We start from the raw sequence: 23,229 nt of genomic DNA on the forward strand, positions 1-23,229 counted from the left end.
GTGAATCTCACGTATTTTTTGAACAAAGTGAGACAAGAATTGGTGGCTCTTATAAAAAAGCCATTTACAAAGAATACACAGACGAATCGTTCACTGAACATAAAAAAAGACTCTCAGAGGAAGCACATCTTGGACTCTTAGGTAAGATATCTAAAATTATTCAATGCCACAGATTTATGAGAGTAAACTATCACTTCCTCTGGCCTGCCATGCCCCTCCGCCTCCGTGGCAGGATCCCTTGGCTCTCCCTGCCTCCTGCAGATGCTAGTGCAAGTTGTTTCCTCCAAGAGACACTTGAGAGTGTAAGAAGGCTCTTGGCAAAGCTGTGGTGGTCCCCACCTTGCTTGGGGGAATACACCATGGTTTTGAAAGGTCTGGCTCTGAATTACAAGGCCAGGCTACGTAGGTCTAGGCCTTTTTATAAAACCTGTCTGCTTCTGGCATGGCACTGAACTTAGTTTGAAGTTGGTGCTTATGTCTGTAGATCCTTTTGCAAAGAGAGGAATGGTCCTGCACATCACTGGGCCTCCATGTGGAACTGGAACAGTCCCATTGCTGCTGGGCTGCCCTGTGTTTCAGGCTGTGTGCCAGAGAGCTGGTCTGTGGCCACATAGGCCTAAGGGCAGTTCCTTAGGCAATGGGAGAAGCCACCAGCTGACTGCTGTAAGCTAATGGTGACCTGTACACCACTTGTTAAAAACATCTTGTAATTAGACCATGTGCTTCTTTTCTAGGACCTGTTATCAAGGCTGAAGTGGGTGAGAGTATCAGGGTGACGTTCCGAAACAACGCAAGCCGCCCGTTCAGCATTCAGCCCCACGGCGTGAGCTACCGCAAAAGCGAGGAGGGGGCGTCGTACGACACGGCCCCCAGAGGTGTGCCTGGGCACCAGGAACAGGCTGTCCTGCCTGGTGCTACAATGGGGGTGACAAAACAGTGTGCAGCAGGCAGAATTCCTAATGGTGATTTCTGGAATAGGTACTGAATCTCCAGCCTCTCGTGTGCTTCCTGGTGCTACGTTCACATATGAGTGGAATGTCCCAGAACATGTGGGCCCCACAGACCAAGATCCAGACTGTTTAACCTGGCTTTACTACTCAGCTGTGGATGCAGTCAGAGACACCAGTTCTGGCCTCGTGGGTCCTCTCCTGGTGTGCAAGAAAGGAGCTCTGCTTCCTTCTGGGAAACAGGTCAGTCAGATAAGAAAAATGGAAGCCTTTGCGTCATTGTAGCTGAATCTCTTTTCTCCTCCTGAATTGTGTGCTCAGGGCCTGCTGCATTAATGACCAATTAATGGGAACACATAAAATGAAGTGAGTTGTTGGGTTTTCTTTTGTTCTTTCTTTTTTTTTTTGAAAGCAAAACCATTCTGGCTCCGGATAGACACTGTGTTGTGAAATCACCATCACAGCGAGCAACTACAGGCGTTCAAGTCTCAGCTGAGATGGGAATAACCAGAAAAATGTGGAGACTTTAAAGACCAAAACACATCCATTTCCAGAGGTGGATCCCCCTGGTAGAAAGAGCATTAGCAGCAGTTGTCCAGTCAGCAGATAAAGTGATTAGAGAGCTTTGAGACGATCAGAATGAAATATTAATGTATCCATCTGTCCTGCTTTGTGAATTATAAAGTATTATGTGCATAGAATTCTTCTTATGACATTTTTCTGTTAATTCAATTCTGCTTTCCTTTGTGCTATTTCTTCTTAACAGAAAAACGTGAACATGGAGTTTTTTCTACTTGCCACAGTATTTGATGAGAATCTGAGCTGGTACTTGGATGACAATATTTTGATGTTTACACTAAATCCTAATGCAATTGACAAAGATGATGAAGACTTCCAGGAGTCTAACAAAATGCACTGTAAGGAAATGATTAGTTAGCAAAATAATAATTTCTACATTAAGGATTTTACTATTAGCTAGAAAGGATTAGTGACTCTTAAAAACAGAAGTAAAAAAGTAAACTGAAAACCACTTCAAATTTTCTTCACTGTGTGGCTGGAGGGTCTTGCAGGGTAAGAAGTGGGATACCTGATGCAGGTATGCAGTGGAAGCTGCAGTTGATTGAGACTGCTACCCAGAGTTTTAGACACTGAAAAGGAGAAGAGTTAGAAATTGTTTTGAAACGCTGCCTTTTTGACGTGGTTTTGCTTGAACTGATTATCTCGTTTTGTTGATGTGATAAAGTATTTTATTAGTATTTTCTGTCAGTCTAAGGCATTGCATTACATCTGAGGTGATTTCTTTAATCTGCATTACAGAATTAAGTAATTTGTTAATCAAGGTGGGTTTTGGTTCCTGAAATCTTCTACAGCTGTTAACGGTTACATGTACGGAAATCAGCCTGGCCTTGAGATGTGTAAAGGAAGCGTGGTGTCCTGGCATTTGATGGGCTTGGGGTCAGAAGTTGATGTCCATGGGATATACTTTTCAGGAAACACATTTGTAACAAAAGGAACGAGAAGGGACACAGCAAATCTGTTTCCACATACGTTTCTTACAGCCATTATGGAGCCTGATTCCGAAGGTAAATGTCTTGTTAAAAAATCCCACTACTAGTTTAGAAACTGTTTACCTGTTAACATTTTATACTTAGAAACAGGCTTTAAATTGCTAATAGTTTGATCCTTTGAGTGCTAAAACTCTACAGTTGTGTTTTAAAGGGCAGAAAACCTGTGTTCAAAGGACATAAGCTCTTAATGCTAAAGCTTTTATATTTTTAGCTTCTATGTGTACTGAATTTTATAAGTAGCCGTACTACACAAAGAATTTGGGTTTTATATGAACCCAAATGAACACATGTAATGCAAGCTCAAGATTTACTAGTCAGAGACTTTTGTCCTCAAGTCTTTGTTTCTTGTGTGACCTTTAGGAGTTTTTGAAGTATCCTGCCTGACAACAGATCATTACACAGGGGGCATGAAACAGAACTACAACGTGAAAAAATGCCACTGGTGGAATGTGGATCCATCTATGTATGTGCATGAAAAGACTTACTATATTGCTGCAGTGGAAGTTGAATGGGACTATTCTCCCAACAGGACATGGGAATTTGAGCGGCATCAACACTTTGAGGAAAGGTATTTCAGAATATACATCAGGGGAGAAATGCAAAAGAGCAATTCGCTTCTCTGAACCTTTTCCTCTTCTGAACCTTCTCCTCCTCCAGGTGTTATAGGCATGCTTGCTTTGCCTGTTTCTAGTGCTCACTTGAATTTGTGGTCCTTCCCCAGTAGTGTTGCATTGTAACTGAGCCAGATAGCATGACATTTGTGAAACAGTCCAGCATAAACCTTTGGTGGGGTAGTTGCAGATTTTTATGAATCCTGGGCAGTGCATGCATATTTATTACTTACTGATGTTGGTACTGTTGGTACTTAATGTTCAGTAAGTTGTAGATACGATGACTACTTTGTCCTGATATTTGCTTACTTACAATATGCAAGATGTCTTTTGTCTCATGTTTATCTGCACTCTTAAGTAAGGGGGTTTTTATTACTCTCATTTTCATTAGTCTCCACAAGGTAAGTCCATGACTCAATCCATTGCCCATGAAGCTTGTTGCTTTGATGATCTATTCCCAGTATTTGAGTCTCCATTAGGGGGAACTGATTGGATCAAACAATTCATTAGGAGAAGAGGCTAAACAATAAACTGACTAATTTCTGTGTTCCACCTGTATAGTTACATTGGAGGTTAAAGTAGTAGATTGTAACTGCCTGTACTTTTTTAGTGACTTCATTGCTTTTTCTTGTTTTTATTCAGCTTGATAGCACATTTCCTTGCCCACAGTGGAGTTTGTCATAGTTCTAAGCACAAGTAATATGGACTATTCTGTCATCAGACTTTTTTTTTTCTCCCACCCTGTCCAGCTCCCATGGTCTTAGCAGAAAATCAGTCCCTCACACTTCATTTCAGCAAGGCACTTAAGCTTTACAAGTTTTAGGCTTCATGTCAGATCTGTCAAAGTCAGAGAGTGCTCATTTTTTCAAGTAAGCAAGTTGCTGGACGATTTCTTGCAATTTGAAATGTCTGCCAGGCCAAGCACTCAGCATTCTCTCAAATACTATACAGCCTTGGTGTATTTATAGTGATATTTTTAATCTTTCCAATAGAAACCTCTCATATTAACAAGAATGTTTTCATGTTGCAGATACCAGTGTCTATGCGATTACCGTTTCACTGAGATTTGTGTTTAGTGGTTAACTGACACACCTGCAAAAAAAAATGTAATAACACATGAAGAAATGTACAACATGTTGTTATATTTGTTTTTTTTTCTTTTCAGTCCTGGCAACTCATTTTTAAATAAAGACAACAAATTCATTGGCTCAAAATACAGAAAGGTTGTATATCGGGAGTACACTGATCAGACATTCAGTACTCCCAAAACCAGAGCAGAGGAGCAGCAGCACCTGGAAATTCAAGGTATAGTCATCATGAAGTTCAGTCTTGAAACTGGGAAAAATGCACTGAAACAAGATGAGGATACTATCTGAATAATACTGAGTATAGTTCTGTCCTTACAAAGTGCCTAAAACAACATGGATTTGCTGCTTTTATTATGGTGCTTTCCTTGCAAGGTTACTTTGCTTTACAAGAAAGAAATCTGTCTGGTTTGCAGCCTGATCACAAGTCCAGTATTTTCAAAGTCAGCATAAAACTGGGCAGCGACACCAAAACTGACTTCAAAAACACAGTAGGTGCTCAGACTTCCTCTGCTCTGATCTTTTTTAGAACCAAGCTAATCTTTCTTTCTAATCCAACAGGGCCACTGCTTATGTCAAATACTGGAGATAAAATCAAAATAGTTTTTAAGAACTTGGCATCAAGACCTTACTCTATACATGCCCATGGAGTGAAAACAGACAGTTCTGTTGTTGCTGTAACTAACCCAGGTACCAAAGCATCAATGTTTATTTCTAGCAGTTAACATCAATTTTTCCAGTAAGGTTTAACAAGCTTTCATTTTAGGATAGCAGGATAATCTTCCAGTTTGTTTGTTTGTACCCCAGGTTCTTAAATTTTTGATGGTGCTTACGACAAATACTTCTACAATTAAAATGGCCCTTCTGACTATTGTTGTGCATCCTAGCCATTGACAGATCAGTCATTTTTGATGCAGCATGTCTGCACCTTTCATGAAAGCAAAAAGGTTTGGCTACACAGGGAGAGCACAGCTTATGCTGGCTATTCTTTCACAGGTTCCTCTGTGATCTTTACCATACTTAATAAAAATAATTGCATCTTTTGTAAACTGGACAGTTGGCAAGAAGAGTGAGTGATCTGCAGGAGGGCAGATAGCAAGATGCTAGCTAGTGCCACAATTGGAGAGAGGAAACTAAAGAGAAATCTAAGCTGTAAATGGAGATATCTGTTTCAGGATGACCTCTTATAGGTCTGCACATAGAAAACTTCTGAAATTCATCAATATTTATTTAATTTAGGTGAAACAAAAGTGTACATCTGGAAAATCCCAGAGAGATCTAGTTCTGGGAGAGGAGACCCAAATTGTATTGCATGGGCATACCATTCAACAGTGGACATCATTAAGGTATATTGTTAACATCAACCTAAAGGCTTTTGTTCATGACTTCAACACAGATACACTTACAGCAAAAAGGAGAGGAGTTTGAAACTCTGCTTTCTCTTCCAAGTCATTCCCCCTATTACCATACCTTTTAATTTAAATGACTCCTAAATAAGGCAAGAAAGTCGGGGCAGAATGTGAGAGTCATAGTCCTTTATGTTCTTGCTTCTTGTTTTTAACGCTGTTGTATAGATCATGCTCAGATTTTATTCTTAAGGCAAGGCCAAAACTTTATAGCTTGCTCAATAAATATCTAATGAGTTATGTAGGAAGACTGATTTGCAACCGTGGAACATAAATCTGCCATTTTGGTACAAGCACCTATTAACATGACTTATAATTTTTAGTGGAAGTGAATGTATTCTTTCCTTCATGTCTTAGAAAAAGTGTCAAGAAGTGTATTTTGAATGGAAACCAAGCTTAAAATCCTAAAACCTAAAAAGAATTTGGAAAAAAAAAAACCCCAAAAGGATAAGCAAGAAATTAAAATTGTTTACTTCTAGCAACAGATGAAAAAGAGGCAATTACACTTCATAGTCCATTGAACCTGATCCATGTGTAGCCTCTAACAGTGAAGATATCACCTTGTTTATCTGACACTGGCTTCCTTTATCCCCAGATACTGACAGCTATGAAAATATTGCCAGGAAAATACTGACAGCTGTAAAAATAATGCCAGATTCAGGTCTGGCTTTATAAGTGCTTCTGCTTAGTCACATCTTGTAATTATATGATTTTTAATTTGTAATTTCAGGACACTTACAGTGGATTAATAGGCACACTTGTTGTGTGTCGTAGACATTATTTGCCATCATTTCATACCAAAAAGCAAGTTCAATTTGCTCTTCTTTTTATGGTTTTTGATGAAAATGAGTCATGGTACTTGGATGAAAACATTAAAACCTACTCTACCAACCCGCACCTTGTTGACAAAGAGGATGATGAATTCCTTGAAAGTAATAAAATGCATGGTATGTTTCCCAATTTAGTTAATGTAACCCTGGCAACCATAAAAATGATGTATTTGAAAGTACTGCATACAAGTTTGCATTTCTCATCCCCTCTCAATTTCCAGTTCCAGGGCAGGCCTGAAGTTTCACAGAAACTATTTGAAAATACATTTAATGCCAATGACTTACTTTTTTTAAAAAAACCCAAAAACTAAACAACTGAACAAAAATGGTCCCACATTAAGGACAGAGAGTAAAAATTAAATGTGAAGTTTTGACTTGATTACAGAATCACAGGCTGTTAGGAGTTGGAAGGGACCTATAGAGGTCACCTAGTCCAACCCTTTGCTAAAATAGGTTCATCTTGATCACCAAACTGATCAAAATAGTCAGCAAACAGTTCTGGGTAAGCTGGAGTGGCAGTGTGCATCCTGTGAAAGCATGTCCTGGTAAAGCTTTTCCTTTACAGGGAGCTGCAGGAAATGCAGATCTTTAAGAACTACAATAATAGCAAGGGTGCACAGTAGAAAACTTTTAACTATGTCTTACTTTCTCATTAAATACAGAATATAATCAGACCTATTAATAATATGCTGTCCAGTTGTTTGGGGTTTATATACCATTCAAAGCTGCTACTTTTGCCAGGCATTGCCTTCCAAATGTTGTATTCTATTAAAGTTTAGAGAAAAAAACGTAAACAAAATCTTGTCTTCTCTGTCTTGCTCTTCCCCCCTTTTAGCCATTAATGGAAAGGTGTTTGGGAATTTACATGGTCTGACTATGCATGTTGGAGATGAAGTAAGCTGGTATTTGATGGGGATGGGCAATGAAGTAGACATTCACACAGCACACTTCCATGGCCATAGCTTTGAGTATAAGGTAACTGAGCCTTTCCACTTAGTTCTTACTGTGTTATGACAGTAATCTCTGGTAAATAGCCAACTGTTAGAATATTAAGCAGGACTTGTAATTTGACTGTGAAGTTTTCATGCTCCAAACCTGTATTTGTTCCACACACAAGAGACAGAACATACCTGCCAGTAGCATTTGCTGACCAGTAACCTCAAAAGCTGCTTTGGCAAGGTAGCTGTGAATTTTCATAGCTGTGATAATACAGCAACTGTAGTTTGCCTTCATTTTCATTTACTTGCTAGTTTATTAAGCTCTGAAGCATGAAGTGGATGTACTAAACGATGCTTCCTTAAAAATGACATACAGCAGATGTCTTTTCACTCAACTGTGATTAAAAGGTTTGGTGGGAATATGCATAAAAGATAGCTTATCGTACTGCCATCTGGTAATGCCATTCTGCTTAACCACTGCTTCTTTTTCTCCTGAAGCAAACTGGGGTTTACCAGGCAGATGTCTTTGATCTGTTCCCTGGGACATTTCAGACTGTGGAAATGACCCCGCAGAACCCTGGAACCTGGCTGCTGCACTGTCACGTCACTGACCACATCCACGCGGGCATGGAAACAACCTACACAGTGCTCCCAAAGAAAGGTGGGACCTTATGTCTATCAGTAATGCTCATCATGGTTAAAGATGCAGAACGGGGCTCTCTGACAGCCCAGTGTACTCTGAACCAGTTGGGCATCCAGCAGTATCTCATGGCTTAATATTGATGTCTGAAGGCCCACATGTTGCAAGACACCCAATCCCAGCTGCCTCAGAGCTACTGCTCAGAAAACAGAAGTAGCTAAAGCACTGGATGTGAACTATTGCTTCAGCTTCCCATCAATGAAACTTAAATAGCAGATATTTAATTAAAAATAATTATTAACAAGGCAGAGTATTTCTGTACCCAAGTGCCAGTAGTGTCAGATGCCCTCTCCATCTTCATTTAAAGCAAAAAGAACAGTTAGTAAATAAAGCTGAAGTCATCATCCCTAACACTTTACTGAAAAACTGAAATAGCTTTTTCTGTCTGCAGGACGTGTTTTAGCTTTACAGACACTTTTACCTTGCTTCATTGCTATTACCTGTGGAAAAATTGTCAACCTTGAATAATTTTGAAAGTTATTGTTTATATAAAGTTAATAACATTTCAAAAGCCACACTTTCCTGTGCTCAACATTTTGACAGAGCACAATAGGTATGCATTACAGTTAATGGTCAGAAAGAGAGCACTAGGAGCATTTCAAAACGTGTATCTGTACATGCACAGCCACATGCATACCTGTACTAAAAACACGGACTGGAATGTTAAACAGTAAAATTTGACTTTAAAGTCTTCGTGCCTCTGTATTTTATAAACCATTCTGATTTACAGAATCCATTGTGCAAAACTTGCACTGGTAATATAAAGGTTGACTTATGATACGCAGAAAGAGACGTAGAAGCAGACTCCCAACTTGTAAAAGCAGTATGTTGCATTTTTCATATCAGCCATCTAAAGTCCATGAAAATGTACCCTTCTATGTACCTTAAAGCTGTTCTGAAATCTAATTCACAATATCTAGAAGGTACTGGGATCCATTGCTTTCACTTCAGACTTTGTAGTTTGTTTCTACATATGCATTAACAAAAGCTGTTTTCCCCTTACAGACAAATGATCTTTGTTACCAAGATTATTCTGTCAGTTCAAGTGTGAAGGTATGGCAGGCACATCAGAATGATGAAAACATCCTACCAAAGCGATTCTCCAAGGTCTACCTAGCTTCAGTGAAGTATTCATTGAGAAATACTATCTCCTGGACAATTCATCTCCATGTGTATTTTGGAAGATTTCATTTGGTGGCCCACAGCTAACAAAAGGGCCATAGATTAAGACAGATGAATGAACGTTAACAGCTTACAATTATCTTTTACTCTAAATAAAAACAGTATATTGCAAGGTGAACATATTCCAGGTGATGTGTAATGCCTGTTACTTAACTGATAAGGAACATGGAAGAACCAAGTGAAAGGTACTTTCCCTTGTGGTTTTGGTGGGGTTTTTTAAGTTTGTAAATGACCCTGTCTAACAGCAAAATTTGTTTTAGGTATCTGCTGTCACATTTTACTGCTCAGATATAGCAGTATTTATTGCTTGGAAAACAGGAATTTGGTTATCACTTTATAGGTTCACACATAAAATGGTGTGATTGTACAATTGAACAGCTAACAAAACGGTTCTTTCTCTTGAATTATTTTGTATTTTTACTCAGTATCATCTTTCCAGACAGTGACTTTTAAAGATGCAATGGCTGAGGGATCATGGTTGCACATGACCTTTTCAGTTTTGTTATGAAAATAATTACAAGGCTGACTTGTGCTGAAATAAGCCTGATGAAATTCAGATGGTCAAGGGCAAAATTTGGTGATTGGCCTACTCAAGAGCTTTGCTCAGGTGAATCTTAAACTGCAGCTGAGTCATTAGTCATTATGTAGTACAGTGCTGGGAAATGAAGCATTTTTGGACAGATGGAAGCAGCAGTACTAGTGCATGACTGATGCTAGTCAAAAATGAGAGTAGTAAGAGCTGGTATTGTTTCACCATCCACTTGTGTTTTAATAGCCCAACTCCACAGGTTACACCTGTGTCAAATGGGGGAAGGATGGATGGGGATAGGCAGGCAAAACAAAACATTTGGGCTTTACAGTTATCAGAACAAAGTTGCTTCTCTGTATTATAACCAAATTGCTTTGGCCTTTAAAGTAGAATGACTCTATTGAAACAAGCATAAGCCCTACTGGTTAAGTTAATTGCTGATTTTGGCTGTAGCAGGAATGTTACGTGACTTAGGCCTATCCAGGAGCAAAGGACCATGATCAGCCACTTGTTCACTGCTTTCTCTCCCAAGGGGACAGGGAAAAGAAAAGTACTGAGGGCCTTTGGAACCCCCAAAGGACAGGGAGGGCTCACTCACCACTTACAGGCCTGGGCATAACTGACAGGACTGCTGCACTTGAGAACAGAAATTAATTTCATTCACCACCAGCCACAACCAGAACAATCAAAACAACACAGAGAGACACAACGATGAAGAGCACAACCAACCCTTTCAGACCATCTTCCCCCACACTGCTCCCATCTTCATTGCCGGTGTCATCTGCTCCTTCAGCTCCGCAGTGGTGGGACCAGGGGGCTGCAGTCAGCCCCTTCCCCGTGGCTCCTGCCGCTTGGCTCGCCTCAGGGCTGACGCACTTCTCGCCAGGCCTCCCTGCGCCATCTCGGCGTTCCTCACCGGCCCGACAGTCCCGCAGGGGCCGCTCCGACGGGCGTTCATCCCGAGGCTGCAGCTCCTCTCCCCATCTCGGGGTTCCTCACCGGCCCGACAGTCCCGCAGGGGCCGCTCCGACGGGCGTTCATCCCGAGGCTGCAGCTCCTCTCCCCCCCTGCGTGTGTCTCCGTAGGCCGCCGGCACTTCGCACGGACCTCCAGCCCGGACGCCGCCTCAGAGTCTCCTGCCCGTCCGGGCGCGCTCTCCGGGAGCCGCTCCTGACTCTCAGTCCCGCCAGCACCCTCCGTGGACCGCCGCGGGCTGTGGGAGGTCTCCGGTGCGGCGGTTCTCCTTCTCCGACTGTGGTACCCCGTTCTGCTGTAGGTTTCCCTTCACACGGTGCTGGCAGAGGCGCCAGACGGCTCGGGCCCGGCCGGGTGAGTCGCCTGAGCACCGGGCGAGGGGCGGACAACTGCTCACGGTGACCAGCGCTGCAGCTCCCTCCTCACGGCTCCACACAAACACCACACACAAGTAAGTTAAACCAATTCTTTTTCGTTTTAAATTTACTGTATCTGTAATGTAGATGATCTTTTCTGGGTACAGGTTTAATATTACAGCTTAAAAATGAAACCAGATTTGATAGCATCAGCTGCCCAGGCCTTGAGACAGTTATGGATTCATGGAGTCATTGCCTAATTCGTCCTAGAGTCTCAAAAAAATAAACTGCATTTATAAGGTCATAAACACTGTAACAGTTTATTATGATTGAATTCCAGCTGAAGGAGCAGAAGGATGTTTTCTGCCCAAAAGACACATCAATACATACAAGCACAAGTACCTGAGATGCTTACCAAAACCTGGAAGTAAGTTTTCAGCTGGATTTGTGGCCTAGCAGTATTGTGAATTCTTGTCTACTGAGAGAGTACAAGAGGACGAGAAGGAAAACAAAGAATAGCAAGCAAGCAGTAGTCCGTATCTTCCATGCCCCTTGGGAACACTTCCATTTCGCTTTATGGCTTCTTTGTGATTTGATAAATGAAAACATTTTCAGTGTTAACACCTGCATGGGGATGTAATTGACAAAGCAGCTGAGCAGGTTTGCCAGCTGGCAAAGAGTAAGGCACTTCTACAGCTTTGGCCATGAGTTCACCCTAGCTGAGAAGATGAGTGATCCTGCCTGATGGCTCAATAGCTATGTTTTTACCAGTCCAACAACCTTTCAGTTCTACCAGGCGGGAATTCTCCTTTGCTGACCTTTGTCAGGATGCAGTAGCATTGGCTTCAAGAAAGATGCTTTGCCTTAACTATCATTAGAGAGCTGTCATAAGGTTTCAAGGGAGAAAGAATGTAATTTGTGTGAGGGGAGTCCCACAGTACCTTAGATGTAGTTCTATTATTTGTTTCATTTACATTTTTATTCCAGCACATTCTTTGTATTTGGGTGCACAGCATACTTTTGTTGTTTTAAGTTGGCAGCTTCCTTTGGCTGCAGTGAAGAAGATGTGGCAGGAAAAATGCTGCAGTTCCATCTTCTGGTAGCAGACTAAGGAAATCCCTTAGTTCCAGTTCCATTGCAACAACTGATAACGTTTCTGATAAAGAAAATCTTGGTTAGGTATTTTGGTTTTAGAACAAATAAACAAAAAAAAAATTAACAATGTAATTACTAACTGAAGTTATCAACTTACCTAAATAGTGCAACTAGAATGAAACTTGAGACACACAAATACAAAATCTAAAAGCAAAGTGAAATTATGTCTTACATTAAAACCATACCTCTGTGTTGACTCATGAAGTGTACCTCTGGCACTAATGCTTATGGATAGTTTCTCTACTTCTAGTAAGAACTGTGTGTTTTTCAGTCTATGACCTAATCATCAACACCCACTAAACACCAGCTGGGTTATCAACAGGAGCCTGTTAGCTGTCATTGCTTTTAACCAAATGGTCACTTAGTCTAGAAGAAAAATCGCAGTCGCTATTAGTTCTGTTTATTACATTGGGGTTTTTTAAAATGGTATATATAAACAATGTAATTCTAACAATTTAAGTGCTTTCAATACAAAATTAATGCTATGGTTTTTATATGAGGCAACACGCTACATGTGTGCTGGTTTTGGCTGCAATAACAGTAATTTTCTTCACAGTAGATAGTATGGGTCTGGGTTTAGGATTGGTGCTGAAAACAGTGCTGACAACTCAGGGATGTTTTGGTTACTGTTGGACAGTGCTTGCACAGAGTCAAAGAGCTGGGAGGGGACACATTCAGGGCAGCTGACCCCAGCTGACCTCAGGGCTATCCCAGACATTGTGACATCACACTCAGTAGATAAAGCTGGGGGAAGGAGGAGGAAGAGGGGATATTTGGAGCAATGGCATTTGATTTCCCAAGTCACCCACCCGTGTGATGGAGCCCTCCTGTCCTGGGGACAGCTGAGCACCTGCCTGCCAATGGCTGGGGAGAAGGGGGGAACAAATCCCTTGCTTTGATTTGCTTGTGTGCACAGCTTTTGCTTTCCCTATTAAATTGTCCTTTTCTCAAACCAAGGGGTTTTCTCACTTTTACCCCCTGATTCTCTCCCCATCCCACTGTCAGGGGCACAGAGCGAGCGGCTGTGTGGGGCTGAGCTGCTGGCTGGGGTTAAACCATGATGCTGCACAAGTCACTAGAAAGCTGCTGAGCTGTAATAGGTTAACTGTTGAAAAAGGTCCCCCCCTTTTTTTTGCCCTCCTCAAAATACATCAGGAGGAGTATTTAGTATGTCAGATGATGTACAAAGAGTTGCAATCAACTGATTTACCTTTCAGTGATGAAATAAGATCAGGGCAGTCATTTCTATTAAGTCTGGCTCTCTTGCAAAGTTCAGGAAGCAGCTTGGTCCACCACACAGCCTAATCCACAAAACCCAAAGCAAAAGTGTAAATTAACACGGACTGCAATTAACAGCATGAAAAACCTTCTAAAATCCACTGAACTAAGCTTAGATGTGTACAAACACAAGTAGGTTTGAACTCCATAATTACTCTGTTTAAGGCTTGAAATACAGTGGGTTTGCACATGTACTTCTCAATTTTCATCTTTTTCTACTCAAAAATTTTTACACAGTTCCCTTTACTACCTCTATATAGATAAAAGTTTGTAAGAGAAAAACTTCACATAATTAGCAAGACTGATGCAATCAGAAAAGTAATCCCTCCAATCAACTCCATGCAAAATGGTGAATACCACTGAGAATACTACTCTGTCCCCTACTTTGTCTACTTAGTCCAACAGCTGTGGTAGTGAATTATGGTTTCTCTCTAACTTTGTAGATAAGAATGGAGACAAGGGGGTTTCTTTCCTTTTGTTTAAACGTGGTAACTCTTTCCTTACACCTGCATTGATTCAGTACTGCAACCTCACATTCAATTAATGTGTAAACAACCAAAGAAACTATTTTCAGATCTGAATAAAAAGCACTAATCTGGTTTTGAACAGAGTTCTAGGATGCCCATCAGCAGAGGATCACCTTTGCTGACTCCATCTAGCAAAACTCTGTGTGATTCAGAATACCTGTGATGGTCAATGGATGTAAATCCCTTGTAGTCCTGGAACACTGTAACAAAAATCTGTTAGAAAATTCTATGTATAGAGGCCTAATGGGGAAATGGGACAAAAAGAACATAGTGCACCAGCACCATTCAAGGTATTACAAGGTCTCAAGATGTCACTAGAACATAGGAAGAATATATTTAAATGTGGTTTTACTTGAAGGATTGTGTTGTTTTATCAGTTAGCTTATCACTAAAGTTTCATGCTACACAATACTGTCAAACAATTTGGAACACTGACTACTGAGAAACTAGCTAGCTTTTCATTTATGGTGGAAAAAAGAACGTATTACTCTCCCTTTCTGGGGCACTCTCCCATCTGAAAATACCATGCTTTTACATTTACCAGAATGATTACAAGAAGTCACAGGAAAAACTGGGGGGAAAAAAGCACGCCATTAAAAATAGTGGGGACTGAGTTATGGAATTTAAATGCCAAGCAAGAGGTTCAAAGCAAGTGAATCAATTTACTATGAAACCTGGGCTACTCTGATCAACCCAGAGTCCATCTGTACACAAGAGCATCTTGGTTTGGAAAGTAAACCCCACCAAATGAAAAATACTGAAAAACTTCAACAAAAGTAGCTCACCCGACTGTCACCTTTCAGCTCATGCTGAGCATATAACACAGCTGCAGCAGGGCAGGTTCTCAGGAGCTGGTCAATGGCTTCCTCGTACTCGCCTAGACGAGTACTGCAGAGAACACGGATGGTGAGGCCAACACTGCCAGCCTCCATCAGAGGCTCCAAGACAGGCAGAGCTGAAGCAATACTGATTGACTGACTGCATAAAAGAGACTGGACAAGAAGAAAAAAAATTTGTTTGTATTTAAGACCCAACCTTGCAAAAACTTGCTAACCATAACCTTACAACAGAAAGAAGCCTTTACTTATTGGAGTAATTCTGAAATGATACTTCCTTTAATAAATGCTACTGAAAATGAGAAAGCAAGTTTAATGTGCACTGCAAAAGTAAATATCATTGTTTCTGATATATATCCAGAATTTTTTCTTCCATCATTTCAATTGGCCTTTTAGTTAAACTTGGATAACCTGGGGGAGAAGAAGGAGGGGAGTCCGCTAAAGAAAGCTGTTCAGACATACCTGAAGTTTTCCAGAACAGATCTGAAGCTGTAAACTGAGATTTAACGATTTCATACCTGTAGTTTTGAGATATCTTCATGGTAATCTTTACCAGGTGGAGGTCCCACTGACATTATGGAAGTTACCCATGGGAAAATCAACTCAAAATGATTACAGGAGTTTATCTATACAAGAAAAAATCGGGTTGCAAGAAAATAAGTATTTACGTTAGTGACAGTTCCACATGCAACCCATCACAAGTGAAGAAAATTTTACTCTGAAATATCATCATTTGTAATAGCAGCTTCTGCCTTCTGGTTCACACAACTTAGTAACAAACTGTACATTTGTATTTAATTCTGTATTTGAGACTTCCCATTCAGAATCTTTTAAAATTCATCATTCATACATTTTTCTCATTTAGTCAGCTTTGTAAAACTGCAAACACTCCACCTAACAAAACTCTCATTGTTTCAGCTCAGCCTGTATTTCTATCCAGAGCTGAGAGATTCTTGTTGGAAGTGTATTTGCAAAAGTCTCCAAAGAGCAGAACTCCTCAGAGCCAGCAATGCCTATTGGGTAACTGCACACCACTTTACTTGCTTTCAGCGTTGCTTCTTTTAAGTGAGAAACTGTCCAGAATAAAATAATGAGGATAGTGTTTGGATAGATTTTGGAGGGACAGTGCAGCCATAGAACTTCCTCTGAGTAGTACACTTACCAGATCCTCTGTTGTTTTCAAAGGCTTACTCTCAGGAAGTTGCTGCTTTGATATTCTCCAAACATACTGAGAAATAATCCTCAATAAAAGCTTCTGAAGTATTTCTTCCTGAGAGCACACTACAAGAAGAGCTTCCCAAAAATCCACCAGGAGCTGAGGAATAGTGTTTGCACTGTTACTACACAACATCTAAGAACAAAAACATTAGAAGACAGCAAGTTAGCACAGTCCACAGTAATTATTAGTAGCAGAAGTTAGAAGAGACAGGAACAGTCTTTCACTTTAACAAGAAACAGAATTTCAGTTCCTTTTTTGTCTTGATATATATACAATGCTAGGCAAAGTAAAAAGTTCATTGGATGATTTTCTGGTAATCGGTTCTAAACAACAGGTTTGAAGTCTTCGAGATGTACTCCACTGCCAGAAATGTGAGCACAGGGTCATCAAGTATTTATAGACTGCTAATCTGGATGATTTATATATATATATATATATATATAAATAGCCAGGCAGGTGTCTTTGAGAGAAGAATCTAAAGGCCATGACGAGAGATGCTGTGTAGTTCAGCTAGGTATAATGGTAGGACCCAAAAGGTCTGGTGTATCAGTGAAAAGGACTTTTACTTGGTTTCCAGCTGGCTTTAAACAACACTTGTTGCAGTTTGAGTTTCATGACTTGCTATTTCTGATACAGGTCTTCCGCAGTAACAGATATAATACTGCAACGTACCTACATTGAAGAATACATGTTTTTAATCCAAACAATGTTATTCATTGCAGAGAAACAAAAAATGTTTGTCTATTTCCAATCTAAATAGTGAACTTCAGTGATACCAGAAAAATTATGCTATTTATCTTTCTCCTCAAAAACTGCAGAGATACACTCATCTTTCAGAAATTTATACATAACATTAAACCATTACATGTTTCATATTTAAGTCTGATTCTTTAGAATTATGTTTCAATCCTAATGATTTCTTCAAAAGGAATGTATGGAAGTGATTTATCTTAGGAAGCCATTGATCTCCAAGATCAGGATATTCTCCTTTCAAATGCCAGCTTTAACCAGTACTTCTTTCTAGAAGGTCCAGTTTCTGACTCTGAAGTCACCTATCGTGACTAGAATTTATCTAACACTTATCTCTCTCTTGCTGATGAAGAAGGGCTGAAATGTGAGTGAAGGAGCAGCTAAGGCTCCTTTGCTCACCCATAACAATATCACTGTGAAAAAAATAGAAGCTAAAAATTATCACAGGCCAACCTTGAAAAAGGTATCTGCTTCTTCCAGTTCTATTTTGCTGTTCTCGTGTAAAGCCACCATGGCAGCCACCAGTAAGCCAGGCTGCATCTCCTTCAGGTAAATGGCAAATTCAGTTGGTATAACAATTCCTTCCTTATGCTGCTTCAAGAGTTTTGGTTGCCCAATGAAGCCACAAGCCAGCATTGTCTACAAGAACAGCCAGACACAAATCAGGGAAAGAATTCACATACAATTGAACTCAGCAAACTCAGTATTTCCTCAGACAGTGAAGTTTAGACAGACAAAATGAAATGAAGTCAGGGGAAGGAAATAAATCCTTTCAGTTTCTAGAACAGCTGTTCAGAGGCCAAGCTCCAAACCACACGTACAGCAGTGACTCCTGAGCAACAGACCATTTGTCTGAACGCTGGAAGCAATCATGTTGAAAACTGGAGTTACTGTACATGTAGGAAAGATGAGTTTCACTATGAAATCCAAGACGTTCAGTACAGACGATGTTTTGAAAAATCACTGTCTGAAATTTCAGCAGACTGCTTTGCTACAGTAGGGGTTTTATTTTGAAAATACTCCATAAACTATGAAAACATGCTGCAGTATGATGTACAACAGCAAGTTGTTTCTGGAGAACTGTACTGTTGAAGGTAAGCATGACAAGACGCTATTTCTAGTTTAAAGATGGTGGGTAAATGACACCTAAGCAGATTAAATGAATTATACAGAAAAGATAAGGCAGACCTAGAAGGAAAATTCAAATTTCACCCCACTATGTTTCCAAACTATCTTTCCTTTCTTTATCTTTCTGAAAGTGTTATTTTTTTCTACTTCACAAGAAAGTGCTTTTTAAAGGTGAGGTGCAATAGAACATTTTTAATAGGTCAGAGTAAGAAGGAAAAAATCCACCAACCCAACATGCAGACCCCAGCCACCTTACTCTCTAAATAACATCCATACAGGGAAATGTGTATATCGGCTCACTTGATTGTGCTGCAAACTTAGAAAGTAGGTGGTGCTGAGTAACCCTGTTGAAATTGCTCTCCACAGTTCCCATCTTGCAATTAAAAAACTGCAAAGTTTGAAAGCTCTTCAGGACTTCTCCTACCGAAGTATGATATCTACCTTTGAACAACTACTAGTATATCTTAAGAGGTTTTAGACCTCAAATATCTCATTCTCAGAGAGAGTCTGTATTTCAAGCTTTTTGAATATTCAACAATCTTGATCAGGCCAAACAAGTGTTAAATTACAGACAGATCCTATTCTAAAACAACATGTGAACATCTATAGCAGAGACAGCTTCACTAACATTTCTCCTTTGTTGATGTGGAATTCTTACTTTGATAGTAGTGAAGTAAGTTCTGATCTGATCTTAATAAGGGTTAAGTGCTTTGATTCCACATAAGAAAGATGAGAGATTGTACACAGAAACTTCAGTGTGTGTGCACCATGGACATTGTGCTTCAAGAGCAGTTTTATAAGAGCTTTTTGCACACAGATGTTTTTTTAATGGGCTTATCAGATATTAATTACAGGTGGAGGGATGTAAAAAAGCTACTATACACGCTGCCATCCTGAGCACGGAATCATAGAATAGTAGGGATTGGAAGGGACCTCGGCTGCTCATCCAGCCCAACCCCCTGCCAGAGCAGGTTTCCCTCCATCAGGGGGCACAGGAACAAGTCCAGGCAGGTTTGGAAACCTCCCAGGAAGGACTCTCCACACCCTCCCTGGGCAGCCTTGGCCAAGGCTCCCTCACCCACACAGTAAAGAACTTTTTCCTTGTGTTTAAGTGGAACTTTTGGTGTTCCAGCTCATGTCCATTACCCCTGGTCCTGTCACTGGACACAACAGGAAAACAAGTGTCATCAGCATTTAATTTATCAAGAATTAACAGCTTCAAAACTTTTGCTCATAGTGTGGTGCTTTGTCAAGATAAGTCTAGCCTACCTTCAGGGTAAACAGTACAGTCTCAGCATATGCCAGCCCGTGATTCTACTGTTACTGTAGACATTCAGTCTAGCTTATACAAGCATATCAGAAGGAAAAGGAGTGACTGAAAGTTTATTTTACTGTAAAATACAACTCCAGGCCTAACCTACTGACTTGGGCTTTGCAAAGCAATAACAGTTTATGCTTTCAGCATTCTTTACCTCCTTATAGGAGTCCATCTCATGTTCATACATCACCAGGTCTCCCATTTTCAGAGCCATGAAAGCCTTAGTAAGTGTCAGGACCACTGATGGCATAATCCTTTCTACTTTCTGAAGATATTTCACAGCTGTCAAAGGACATACATTTCTCATGCAGGGGCTGCAGAGGATATGAGGCAGCTGCTCAGGGTCAGCAAGATAGAATATTTGGAGAACTTTATTTGCTGATTCCTATTGAAATAAAAACCATTTGACAGTTTAGACCTTTCCAGATACACAGTCTTCTATAGCATATGAAAGTATTGTGTTGTTTGGGATTTATTTTTAAAAAAAACAATTAAATACAGCTTAGATATCAAGTGACAGTGCCCTTCCTGCTCCTTTCTTCCTACTGGTAAAGGATCTCTGACTGGCAGCAATTCAGTCCATATTCTGGGGTGCTAGGAGAACATCCACCACCACAGTGATTTGGTTCTACCAACCTGTACAATTTAACAGTGTTCAGAGAAACAATTTGTCTTGTTACAGAAATAGGAAATGAAAGAATTCTGAGGCAGAGCTTTCTGAAAATGGAAGCATCTCTGCAAGCAAGAAGCAGATGATTAGCAGCATGTATCATGATGGCCAAACATTGTTTGAAAGCAACCCAAAGGATCATAAGTGCTGCTCAGCACTTTCAAAGGGAATTTAATTAAAATTTTATACACAGTTCTTAAAATCAGAACTAAATAAAGAGATAAAGTAAAAAACCCCATGTACCTACCTTACTTAATTCTTCATTTAAGTCTTCATTAAGAGAATGAGTTAAGTAAAACATCAGTCCTCTCTCATACGACTGTATTTCATCACCTTCTGAAACTAGTCTGTTTAAAACTTCAGTCACAGATAAACCTGACATTCTGTAGTATGGCAAAGCAAGATGGTAATCCTTTGTGTCAAACCTGAAGGCAACAGAAAGGAAGGAAAGAAAGAAAGAATAAAATGACTAAGGGCAACAGTTTTTCCATTGCTGTTTGTAAGAACTAAAATAACACACTGAATCTGCAGACAGATCAGTATCTGCAAATACATGGCTCGTATTCAACAGAGCGTGTTCTCTGTGCAGTGACACATAAAGTCAACCCGACAATAAAGACAACCCGATGCTGGAAAGATTACTAGATAAAGCTGTTTTCATAGAACATAAAGATTTATATTATATATGCAACACTAATATAAAGCAACAAAGAATGATGTATTTTAAGGTTACGTTACTGGAAACAAAAGCTCACCCATGTCACTTTGACCTCTACAACATACCTGCTGTAGCAGTCTCCTAAGAAGGCACAACTTTCTCTGAATGCTCTTAGAAGTTCTTCTTTCTCATCTGACTTAAGGAAACCAGGGTCCATTATAGCTGCTCTGACCAGTAAGTGAGCTTCACTTAGAAGATGGATGCAACTCTCAGTTTTTACATTTACGTAAGTTCTGCTATAATCTACCTACAACAGATGCAGCATATGCTTAGGCTGTGGCAAAACCTGAGAATATACAGGAACATTTCTAATGAGGGCTGCAGACATAAGAAATAAGATCATGAGCTATTCATGAGAAATACATCACATTATATTCCATAATAACATGCTTCAGAGGTTAATTAACAGTACTTATTTTTAAGTCACCAAGCAAGCAACAAAAGGAGTTGGGCAATACCATTTCTCTGTAAAGCTGAATGGTTGAAACGGTGTTTATAATATATAAATTCCAACCAGGCTCTGATTCAGAATTTGTTCTGGATTTGATGTTGTCAGCCTTTCTGGAACTAGAGAGAAGGAAAGGAGTTGAGTTGTCAGTGTTCAAGTAAACACAATGCAGACACAAAAACCCCACTCACTCGATAATTTAAGTGCATGAATAGGTACGTTGGCAGGCTAGTAAATGCTTGAGAGTTAAGCCGTGAATTGAAGTCACATTGCCTAATAACAAAACAGGGACAGACATGTTCACACACCAGGAACTCCACAAAAACTATGTACTACATATTCTCCTAGGCTTAACACAAGGTAGCATCAGATACTTAGGTGCATTTAAGGAATTCAGATTATCCAGGATGTTTGCTTACTTTCTGTAAGGGCATACTGCACGTTGCCCCTGCAGCTACATTAAGTGTTAGCCAAGACATGGCATAGAACTATTAGAATACTTTTAACACATTGGCTAGGTCTGTAACGCCCTAAGGTTAAAAAAACTCTAGAAAAACACGGGCTCTCTCTGTTTTGTTTTTGTTTTAACTCTTCTGGGATATTTACATCTTTATTTTAAAATCATGACAGTGTTAAGTAGACCAGTATTTGTTCAACTTATGTTCTTTACAGAAGGGAAAAGCAAATCTTCCTCAAATGCCAACTATAATCTTTAAAACAACACATTTGGCAGAAGAAACTGTGCTTTATGCAAAAGAAAAGTACAGTATTTTCAGTAACTATTTTCCTCAATAGGCTTATCCTCATCTTCTGAATAATGTCTGTTCTAGGCTTTAAGAAATACTGGTTCAAACAACCTTCCATCATCTAGAGCTGTCCCACTTTTAATGGACTTGAACTGACGTTAATAAATGCAATTTCTGAATCACTGTTTTAGAATAGCTGTTTAGCTGTTTTATGAAAAGCCCTCAAAAAAGTATGGAATTAGCAGTTCTAATGGAAATAGACAAGTCACAAATGCCTCTTGCTACATAAAAACTATAAGAGTAGCTTGGGCTGAAGTCCAGTCCTTCTTTTGTCATGGATTAGTATAGTCATGTCTGTAACTTTTTTTGGAAAGAACCCTTAGCCAAACATAAGACATTTTCATTTTGTGCTACATGTTGTTAGCCTTTAGCTTCAGCATTCTGTGATTCTGTGTTTGTAAAGGGCAGGTGTCAGGAGGATAGAGCCAGGCTTTTCCCAGTGATGGCCAATGACAGGACAAGGGGCAATGGGTATAAGCTGGAACATAAGAGGTTCCAAAGAAACACAAGAAAAAACTTCTTCCCTGTGAGAGAGCACTGGAAGGGGCTGCCCAGAGGGTTGTGGAGTCTCCTTCTCTCAACACATTCCAAACGCAGCTGGACCAGTTCCTGTGTGACCTATTCTAGGTGGTCCTGCTCTGGCAAGGGGGGTTGGATGATCTTTCGAGATCCCTTCCAACCCTTAAGATTCTGTGATTCTGAGATTCTCGGTAGCAAATATGTTGAAAGTAATGGTATTTTAATGTTACTTAGAAAAGTTTAAGTTTTTTACAATCTTGAGTAACGTATTTTGCTGATTTCAAGTATTTGTGATGTCATTTATTCCGTGCCAGTTAAGATAGCAGAACTGAGGAAAAAAAGTAAGTGCTTAACTTCTGTCATCATGCACTAACCAGGGAACAATTTCCAAAGTTTTTCCACAGAGGAACCTCTCCTCAATTCCAACACCCACAAATTCAGCACTGTACACAGACATATAAATACCATCTCCCCAAAAGACACAAACCCTTACAGCATCCTTCTTGTAGGCTTTCTTCTTTCAGTAATATCTTCTGTATCTGCCTTGGTCAGAAGAATTATATGGCTTTTGAAATGACAGAGAGCTCTCGGTCCTATAAAAAGCTGCATTCTTAAGGTGCAGACATCCAGTGCAACAGGTGGACAAGCCTATAAAGGAAAGGATTGTTTTGTCATTTCAGGTAGTATGTACTTTTGAATCTTTAAATAAATTCTTTCAGTAGGTGAAAAA

General features: G+C 40.0%; 2 protein-coding genes across 3 annotated transcripts in view; one reads left to right on the plus strand and one right to left on the minus strand.

Annotated features, from left to right (window-relative positions):
* The window catches only part of CP (ceruloplasmin), a 22,008-nt gene extending 12,619 nt beyond the window's left edge, over nt 1-9,389 (plus strand). For both annotated transcript variants that reach the window (XM_062006230.1, XM_062006229.1), the window contains 13 exons: nt 2-141; nt 735-875; nt 979-1,190; nt 1,714-1,864; nt 2,318-2,530; nt 2,876-3,083; nt 4,292-4,431; nt 4,773-4,901; nt 5,451-5,557; nt 6,348-6,564; nt 7,283-7,422; nt 7,884-8,046; nt 9,091-9,389. In XM_062006230.1, coding sequence (XP_061862214.1) covers nt 2-141; nt 735-875; nt 979-1,190; nt 1,714-1,864; nt 2,318-2,530; nt 2,876-3,083; nt 4,292-4,431; nt 4,773-4,901; nt 5,451-5,557; nt 6,348-6,564; nt 7,283-7,422; nt 7,884-8,046; nt 9,091-9,098 — 1,969 coding nt within the window. In that variant the 3' untranslated portion in view covers nt 9,099-9,389. The remainder of the gene's footprint in view (nt 1; nt 142-734; nt 876-978; nt 1,191-1,713; nt 1,865-2,317; nt 2,531-2,875; nt 3,084-4,291; nt 4,432-4,772; nt 4,902-5,450; nt 5,558-6,347; nt 6,565-7,282; nt 7,423-7,883; nt 8,047-9,090) is intronic.
* The window catches only part of HPS3 (HPS3 biogenesis of lysosomal organelles complex 2 subunit 1), a 24,679-nt gene continuing 5,720 nt past the window's right edge, over nt 4,271-23,229 (minus strand). The window contains exons 7-17 of the mRNA XM_062006231.1: nt 22,993-23,147; nt 21,185-21,293; nt 20,792-20,973; nt 20,256-20,433; nt 19,493-19,723; nt 17,346-17,531; nt 16,086-16,274; nt 15,442-15,549; nt 14,873-15,079; nt 13,493-13,583; nt 4,271-12,283 (exon numbers count right to left, since the gene is read on the minus strand). Coding sequence (XP_061862215.1) covers nt 12,156-12,283; nt 13,493-13,583; nt 14,873-15,079; nt 15,442-15,549; nt 16,086-16,274; nt 17,346-17,531; nt 19,493-19,723; nt 20,256-20,433; nt 20,792-20,973; nt 21,185-21,293; nt 22,993-23,147 — 1,764 coding nt within the window. The 3' untranslated portion in view covers nt 4,271-12,155. The remainder of the gene's footprint in view (nt 12,284-13,492; nt 13,584-14,872; nt 15,080-15,441; nt 15,550-16,085; nt 16,275-17,345; nt 17,532-19,492; nt 19,724-20,255; nt 20,434-20,791; nt 20,974-21,184; nt 21,294-22,992; nt 23,148-23,229) is intronic.

This window comes from Colius striatus, chromosome 12 (genome assembly GCF_028858725.1).
Source record: "Colius striatus isolate bColStr4 chromosome 12, bColStr4.1.hap1, whole genome shotgun sequence".
Lineage (NCBI taxonomy): Eukaryota > Metazoa > Chordata > Aves > Coliiformes > Coliidae > Colius > Colius striatus.